General features: G+C 47.7%; 1 protein-coding gene across 1 annotated transcript; it reads right to left on the bottom strand.

Moving 5' to 3' along the window:
- Positions 1–8,204, bottom strand: LOC125935972 (beta-defensin 122-like). The gene is made up of 3 exons (XM_049649814.1): positions 8,014–8,204; positions 5,880–6,016; positions 1–99 (listed from the first exon to the last, which is right to left on the bottom strand). Exons 1-3 carry the CDS (start codon positions 8,069–8,071, stop codon positions 1–3), a joined length of 294 nt encoding a protein of 97 aa, XP_049505771.1. The 5' UTR covers positions 8,072–8,204.
- Positions 8,205–8,781: the final 577 nt, after the last annotated feature.

The following is an 8,781-nucleotide window of genomic DNA, read 5'->3' as shown; positions in this document are numbered from 1 at the left end:
TCAGGAAGTGTGATGCTTCCAGCTTTGTTCTTTCTCAGGATTGCTCTGGATATTCAGGATCTTTTGTGGTTCCGTGCAAATTTTAGGACTGTTTTTTTTTTTTTTTTCTTTTCCTATAAAAAAAAAAAAAATGTCGTTGGAATCTTGATAGGGATTGCACAGAATCCAAGGTGGCTCTGGGTAGTATAGACACAGTTACGATACTAAGTCTTCTGATCCATGAACACGAGAATACCTTTCCATTTCTTTGTATTTTCTTCAATTTATTGTATCAAAGTCTTGTAATTTTCATATACAGATCTTTCACCTTCTTGGTTAAATTTCTTCTGAAGTATCTTATTGCTTTTGATGCTATTGTAAATGGGATTGGGTTGTTTGGGTTTTTTTTTTTTTAGAGTTTTTATTTATATTTTTGAGAGGGAGAGAGAGAGAGAGAGACGGAGCGTGAGCAGCGGAGGGGCGGAGAGAGAGGGAGACACAGAATCCAAAGCACGCTGCAGGCTCTGAGCTGTCAGCACAGAGCCCGACACGGGGCTCGAGCCCACGAACCGTGGGATCATGACCTGAGCCAAAGTCAGACGCTTAACCGACTGAGCCCCCCCCAGGCGCCCCTAAATGGGATTGTCTTTCTTTCTTTCCTTTTCAGATAATTCATTGTGAGGGTACAGAAACACAACTGATTTTTGTCTGTTGGTTTTGTGTCCTACAACCTTGCTAAATTTGTCGATTAGTCCTAAGCTTTTTGGTGGAGCCTTTAAGGACGTGTTTAGATACACAATCATGTCATCTGCAGAGAAAACTTCATTTCTTCCCTTCCAGTTTGGATACATTTCATTTCTTTTTCTTGCCAGATTGCTCTGGTGAAGACTTGTAGGACTATATTAAATGTAAGTAGCAAGAGCGGGCACCTTTGTCTTGTTGCTGACCTCAGAGGAAGAGCCTGCAACCTTCCACAGCTGAGTATGACCCTCTCTGAGGTCAGGAGGTAGGGATGCTGTGGCCGGCTGGACTCTGTGGTCGAGTGGGGCTGCTGGCTGTGGCCCCTGGTCGAGAGGAACCACTACAAGGGCTCTGCAGTCCCCTCTGGTTGGATGAGATCTCAGGCTGCGTTTCCTGACGGGGTGGTGCCACTGAGTGTTCTCCACACTTGGGCCCAGCTACAGGCTGGGGGTGGGGATTGGGGCTCCATAATTAGCCCCGCTGGGATCTCAGGCTATCTCCTGGGGCCACACGGTGCCGCTGGCTGGATTCCGTGTTCAGGCCGGGCTGCAGCAGGCTGCCAGGGTCTCCGACCAGGCTCCTGGTCAGCAGGACCGAAGGCTATACTCAGCAGTTGGCGAGGGCTGCAAATTTGCTTCCCGGCTGGAGCAAGCCATAGAGTGTGCATCATTGGCCAGGGAGCTGGCAGCTGAGCTCCCTAGCCATTTGGAATCACTGGCTCTGCAGAGGGACAGAAATGCTGGCTGAGATCTCTGCTTGGGTCTGCTGCAAGCAGGAATGCAGTCCGAGAGCGGGTACTGGCTGCTGTAAGCCCCGCTCCCTTCTCCATCTCTACCTGATCCCCAGTACTCAAGCCGTACAGATTCCTCCCAAAGATCCCCGTGAAGCAAGACCCTAGCGAGCCCCTCTGGAAGCAGCCCACAAGGCCCAGCTGGATGCCCAGCTTAGGTTCGCTTTCTCCCCCTGGAGAAACCATAGACCCCGGGTATCCCTCTTGTTGCAACACTGTGCTGGCCTTGGGCGGGGGGTGGGGGGCAGGGTACCATCAGAGTGTATGTTTTTTCTCCTTTTCTGAGGTCCGGGGGTGCTTCAATCTTACCCCCAAGTTCTCAGATTTCCACAGTGCCGTCCTGTCTATGGATAGCGGCTAGTTGGTCTTTCCGTAAAGGGGACTGAAGTTTAGAACAACCTATGCCACCATCTTGATAACATCACTTTCCCCTCTCAGTCCCTCGAGGAACTCAGGAAATCAGGGGGCCCTGATTGGATGGCAATCAGATTTCCACTGTCTGGAGGAGGGAAGGTTTGTAAGTGATACAGACCGTGTTATAAAAAACAAAGCCAGTAACGCGTCTGACTCTCGATTTCCACTCAGGTCATGATCTCGCGGTTCGTGAGTCGGAGCCCCACGTTAGGCTCTGTGCTGGGCAGCCTCAGAACCGGCCTGTGGTACTTCCCAGAGGTGGACACCAGCCCACATCCTTGCCCTACAGCCTTGCCCAGTTGCTGAAAATCTGCACAGCCCAGATCTCCTCTCCCGTGTCACACTGACAATCCTCCTCTTATCTGAGCAGAAAACGAGAGCTTTCTTATCTGAAGAGGCTAACACGTGGTCTCTGGATGGGGGGAGGCAACAAGGCGCCCTCTGAGAGCAGGGGGATCGTATTGAACACAGGAAGAGAGTTAAGTGAAGTTTTACCTATTTAAGGGTAAGATCTGGCCTTCTTTCCCATCTCCGCTTTGAAGACACTGACAGGCAGATTTGTACATGTTGAGCAGGATTTTGGAGGACAGTGTCCAGGGAAATCTGACCAATCCCAGAGGAAAAAAACCCTGAAGATACAGATACTGTGTTTGCTTCTGTTTCAACTGCTATAACAGACTACCATTGACTGGGTGGCTTACACAATAAGCATTTTTTTTTTTCCTCCCAGTTCTGGATCCTGGCAAGTCCAAGATCAAGGCACCAGCAGATTCAGTGTCTGGTGAGGCCCTGCCTCCTGGTTTATTCATAGGCTCTTCTCACTGTCTTCACAGGGCAGATAGGGTGAGACAGCTCTCTGGGGTCTTTTCTTATAGAGACATGAATCCCATTCATGAGGACTCTAAGCACCGCCCAAAGGCCCCACCTCCTGACGCCATCCCACTGGGGGTTGGGATTTCAGCATACGAATTCAAGAGGAACGCACACTTTCAGGTCATAAAGATTGCAGAGGATTCTTCCAGGGGAGATTTGACCAGTCCAAGAGGAAAAAAAGACTTGAAGACACGGGTACTGTGTGTTCTTTGATAAATGAAGCCAGTTGGTCATGGCCCACTCACAATATAAGCAAATAACCAAGAACTACTAACCAGATGAGGAAAGCTTCTAACATACCGGAAAAAGAAGGAGGAGGAGGAGGAGGAGGAGGAGGAGGAAGAGAGGGATGGGTGGCAACAAAATAATAATAATAATAACAGCAACTGAAAAGAAGTAGATTATGCAGGAGACAACGTCATCGTCATCGGAAAAATCATCAAAATGAGAGAAGCTATTAATACCATGAAACTAGGACAGGATTATTTTTAAAAAGAAAGAAAAAAGGGACACCTGGGTGGCACAGTCGACTGAGCATCTGACTTCAGCTCAGGTCATGATCTCACGGTTCATGAGTTCAAGCCCCGCCCCAGGCTCCATACTCTCTCTCTCTCTCTCTCCCTCTCTCTCTGCCCCTTGCTCACTCGAGTTCTCTCCCTCTCAAAAATTAAGTAATTAATTAATTTACAAAAGGAAAAAGGGGCGCCTAGGTGTCTTAGTCGGTTAAGCATCCAACTTCAGCTTAGGTCATGATCTCGAAGTTCATGAGTTTGAGCCCCGGGTCGGGCTCTGTGCTGACAGCTCAGAGCCTGGAGCCTGCTTCAGATTCTGTGTCTCCCTCCCTCTCTGCCCCTTCCCCATTTGTGCTCTCTCTCTCTCTCTCTCTTAAAAAACAAACATTAAAAAAATAAATCAATAAAAAGAAAAAAGAATAAGAAAAAAATTTTAGTGAATAAAAGTACGAAGATAAAATTTCTAGAAATTAGATTAAATGAGATAAAAGCAGTAGAGAAAATATAAGAAAATGAGAAAATGAGGGTGCCTGGATAGTTCAGTCAGCTAAGCTTCTGACTTCAGCTCAGGTCACGATCTCACAGTTGGTGAGTTCGAGTCCCACCCACATCAGGTGAGCTTAAGCCCTGCTGCGGGTGAGCCCCACTTCTCTCTCAATCTCTCTCTCTCTCTCTGCCCTCCCATACTTGCACCCTCTCTCTCTCAATTAAAAAAAAAAAAAAAGAAAATGAGAAAATTAGGGAATCCCACATTTGCAAAATAAGAATTCTAGAAAAGGAAGGAAGGAAGGAGAGAAAGAAGGTAGGAAGGAAGGAAGGAAGAAAAGAGTTACATAAATAGGAAGCAAGAAACACAAAAGGCAGGAAATCATCAAAGAAATAAGTCAAGGAAAAAAATGTTCTAGAATTGAAGGGCATGCATTTCCAAACTGATGGGGTCCATTGAGTGCTGAGTAGAATTGATTAAAATAATCCTACAAAAAATTTAGGCACATCATGATGAAATTTCAACACCCCGCAGTAGAGAGAAAATCGTAAAAGCTTTCAGAGAGAAAGAACAGTTTATAATACCGAGACGAGTTTCGGAATGGTCTCGGATTTCTCCATGGTGACACTAGATGTTGAAAGGCAATGCAACAATGCCTTCAGAATGTTGAGAGGAAATCATTTCCAATATGGAACGAGCAACCAAACTACTAACCGAGTGTGAGGTTACTACACGGAGGCCAGATGTTTTCCAGAGGCCATCAGGAGGTACTCTGCCAAAAGTAAAGGGGCAGATCAAGAAAGGTCTAGGATCCAGGAAGCAGGGCATTTATCACAGGAGAAAATCAAAGAGAATCCCCAGAATGATGTCAACGGAGACCCAGGATGGCAGCGGGTCTGGAGGCACCCAGTTCAGTCTGGAGCAAGTCCAACTCCAGGCAGATAAAATTGATAAGCTACCTAATTGTTCTGACCTTATTCAGAGGAGATAACAGACAGTTAAATTCTCATTTTTCATATCAGGAATTCAATGGGGAATACGTAAAAATGAAAAAAAAAAAGGAAATAACAATAGTAAGTAAGCATATTACTTAGAGATATGGAGTGAAATCCAAAGAAACAACTAAAAGATATGAGGGGCACCTGGGTGGCTCGGTCGGTTAAGCGTCCGACTCTTGGTTTTGGCTCAGGTCATGATCTCACGGTTCATGGGTTCGAGCCCCGCATCGGGCTCTGTGCAGTCAGTGCGGAGCCTGCTTGGGATTCTCTCTTTCTCTCCCTCTCTCTCTGGACTTCCCCTGCTTGTACTCTCTCTCTCTCTCTCTCAAAATAAATAAAAGATTTAAAAGATATGAAAGTGGTTCTCTTTGGAACCCAAGAAATGGAGAAAGGGAGATGTGTGGGCTATATGTTATTATAGCCCCTTATTCAAAGCTGAGTCCTAAAACTATGTTTGGCTTTGATGAAAATCCAAACTAAGTATAAAAAATTAAACTAATACACATAGAAAGAAACAATGGATTAAGAATCAGGCCTGGGAGTGAATATAACTTCAGCTTAACTCTTCAGCTTCTACAGCAATCCTAGAACATAAGACCCCTTGTAACACTGCCTGCCCCAGCTTCCTATCTCAGGGGTTCAAATAAATACGATACGCATCTCTGTTTATATTTGCCATGGTCCAAGAGGCGAGGAGCTGTTTCTAAGCCTGTACGCGGACGGGTATGTAATCCCAGCATCTCCCCATGATAGTTATGTGAATGGCACTGAGTAAATCACTTCACTACTCTGATCCTCAGGTTCCCTATCCATAAAATAAAACTGATAACCGTAACTACCTCTCAGGTAGGTCTAAAGGGACAATGAGATCATAGATGCATCTAACATACAGTAGATCTGGTTTCCTCTCCTATATATACTTCCTTACCCAAGCCTTCCTTCTACTCGACTTTGATTAGGTGTGCCAAGAGACGAACACAGAAAACATCCAAAGGTATTTTAATCAAGCTCAGGAATCTGCTGAGGTCAGACTCGGGGCAGGGTTCTCTTCATTTCTGTGCCCTCGGGCTCAGAGCACTAATTCACGACTGTAACGACTTTGGCTGAAACTTGGGCTTCACGCAGCACAGTTTACCACTCATGCAGAAAACGTAAACCTTTTCATTCTTGATGCATTTCTCACGGCAGGAGCCATGAAGATTCCAGCATTTTTCAGTGCTGCCTGATACAAAGGGGAGAAAGGGAGAGAAGCCGACATCAGTCCTGAGGGGCGCTAGGTCCTGGCTTGAGAGGGCTAATAGCCACACAGAAGACCCTAGAACATGGAGTCACCTCCCACGATTTATAGGGCGGTGGTAAAGTCTCACATCCTTTCTGGACACTCATGCCACTCACTGCTCTTCCTGAATGTTCCGTCTCATGGGTACAGCGGGTCATAATAATTAAGGGTCAGTGGGGTCCGGTCATAACACTTAGGAACACGGACTCTCGGAACCCATCCACCTGGGTTTTGAAATCTGTCTATACCGCAGCCAACTAGAAGAACTCAAGCAGGTTACTTCCTTCCTCGGAGCACCGATTTCCTCTTTTCTAAAAAGAAGATACAGAACCTGCCTCAGACAGTTGTGGTGGGGATCAAATGAAGAGCGTATAAAAGCCATTAGCATGAAAAAAACTTCAGATATGACACGGTGGTATCTCGGAAAGAATTGTACATTAAAAAAAATTTTTTTAATGTTTATTTCTGAGACAGAGCATGAGTGGGGGAGGGGCAGAGAGAGAGGGAGACACAGACTCCGAAACAGGCTCCAGGCTCTGAGCTGTCAGCACAGAGCTTGATGCGGGGCTTGAACTCACGGACCGTGAGATCATGACCTGAGCCGAAGTCAGACGCTCAACCGACTGAGCCACCCAGGCGCCCCAAAAATTGTACATTTAAAAAAATCACTTTATTAGTACAGACTAAACTAGAAGGAATACATGATCAAGTAATTAGCAGATAATGGCATAAGAGAAATACAGAGTGAAAAAGAGGCTGTGTTTAAAAAGAAAGGAAGATACGGGTGGCTCAGTCAGTTAAGCGTTCGACTTTGGCTCGGGTCATGATCGCTCCTTTGGTTCGTGAGTTCGAGCCCCACTCTCTGTCTCTGTCTCTCTCTCTCCAAAATAAACCACATTTATCGACACAGGACTAGTAATGAACATGATTAAATAGAAAGTTAGAGACGCCGAGGGTGACAGGGGTAGCAGCTTCTGTCAGATCACAAAGAGGGGACAGCACTAGCACCTTGGGCTGGGCAAGTTTGCCATGGGCTCTTCTCTACTTAAAACCTTTCCAAGGCTCCAGTACAGGGCCTGGCACAGACGGGCAACGGGAGTTAGGAGATTCTGTCTCTCTTCGGGCAGCTGTAAGTGGGACAAAAGCCAAGTGATTTCAGGGACTCGTGTGAGAAGAGGTCACTATTGCCTTGCCTCCTTCCTGCTTTCCCAGCCTTCCCCCACTCCTCCTCCCACACCTGACCTCCTGCCCTTGGCCCCTGGAGCTGACCGAGGAGTGGAGGTCAGGGGGAGCCGGCAGAAAAATCGGCAGGTGACATTCGGTGCCTAAGAACTGGCACCTGCCACGGGAAAAGGAGACTGGCTGAGCGCCAGCCCTCCTCTTACGTGGGTTTAGAAAATAAAGAAGCTGCATTCGGGGGCGCCTGGGCCACTCAGTTGGTTAAGTGTCCGACTTCGGCTCAGGTCATGACCTCACGGCTTGTGGGTTCGAGCGCCGTGTCGGGCTCTGTGCTGACAGCTGGGAGCCTGGAGCCCGCTTCGGGTTCTGTGTCTCCCTCTCTCTCTGCTCCTCCCCTGCTCATGCCCCATCTCTCTGTCTCTCTCTCTCAGCAATAAACATTAAAAAATAAAAAATAAATTTAAAAAGCTACATCGGTTGCATAAAATTTCTTTGTGTTCCATGTGGATCTCTTGAACCTGATTTATTCTAAACGGAAGAACGAGACATTGCAACTCGGAGGGGCCAGGTAGTTCCCCGGGGACATCACAGAGCTGGTAAGTGGTGGGGCAGGGTCTCTCCCAGGATCTGGGGGCTCCTCTCTCTTCCCCGGATGAGCGGTGTTCCGCTCTGCCGCCCACCAGCCCAGCCCGTCCTCCCAGGCGCTGGGGGTCCCCAGCTGAGACCCACCCCCGACCCTCCCCCAAAGAGGTCTAGGTTACCTGGAATGACCCAGGACAAGAGCAGCAGCACAGCCAAAGTTAGCAAAAAGCGCTTCATGACTTCAGGTGGCTCACGGGCTGGTGTCTGGCCTGAGGAGGTGACAAGCAAAGGAGGACAGGTCTGGACTCTCTGCCCCCTCTCATCACATGGAGCACACGTCACTTACACGTGCCTCAGCGTCCCACAGTTACACGCAGCCCTGGAACAGCCTGCCTCCCTCGGACTTCTCGGTCACTGCCCTGACTACGGCCCGCCCACAGCCGGACCAGCACCCCTGAGCTGACACGCCTGCCTTTATCCACTTTCACCTGTTAGGGCCCAGCGGGAAGAAGTCACACGACAGCCAGAGAGGTTTGTTTTTTCCTATATGTCAGCCCTTTTTATGACTCACCTTGATACCCTCCAAGACCCCACGTCATACACAGAAAACAAGGCATCGTCTTTTCTATGTGCTACAAGGTAATGAAAGTTAAGTAAGCTCCTTTTTTCTTCTCTTTAATGTTTTTAAGTGTTTATTTATTTTTGAGAGAGAGAGAGAGACAGAGCGCGAGTGGGAGAGGGAAACACAGAATCCGAAACAGGCTCCAGGCTCCGAGCTGTCAACACAGAGCCCGACGCGGGGCTCGAACTCACGGGCCGCGAGATCATGACCTGAGCCGAAGTCGGACGCTTAACCGACTGAGCCACCCAGGTGCCCCTCTTTTTTATATTTGTTTAAAGGCTTCATTTTTGTAGAGCAGTTTTGCAATAAAATTAAGAGAATACAG

The sequence above is a fragment of the Panthera uncia genome, assembly GCF_023721935.1.
Source record: "Panthera uncia isolate 11264 chromosome A3 unlocalized genomic scaffold, Puncia_PCG_1.0 HiC_scaffold_11, whole genome shotgun sequence".
In the NCBI taxonomy this organism is placed as follows: domain Eukaryota; kingdom Metazoa; phylum Chordata; class Mammalia; order Carnivora; family Felidae; genus Panthera; species Panthera uncia.
The sequence above is the reverse complement of the archived record's forward strand: the minus strand, read 5'-3'. Positions and strand labels throughout refer to the sequence as shown.

Excerpts from the sequence above, each read along its gene's own strand:
- LOC125935972 (XM_049649814.1), bottom strand. The coding sequence starts at position 8,071 with ATGAAGCGCTTTTTGCTAACTTTGGCTGTGCTGCTGCTCTTGTCCTGG. Across the intron at positions 6,017-8,013 it reads CTTGTCCTGGGTCATTCCAG|GCAGCACTGAAAAATGCTGG; the intron begins GTAACCTAGACC and ends CCTTTGTATCAG. Across the intron at positions 100-5,879 it reads AGCCAAAGTCGTTACAGTCG|AAAAAAAACAGTCCTAAAAT; the intron begins TGAATTAGTGCT and ends AAAGAAAAAAAA.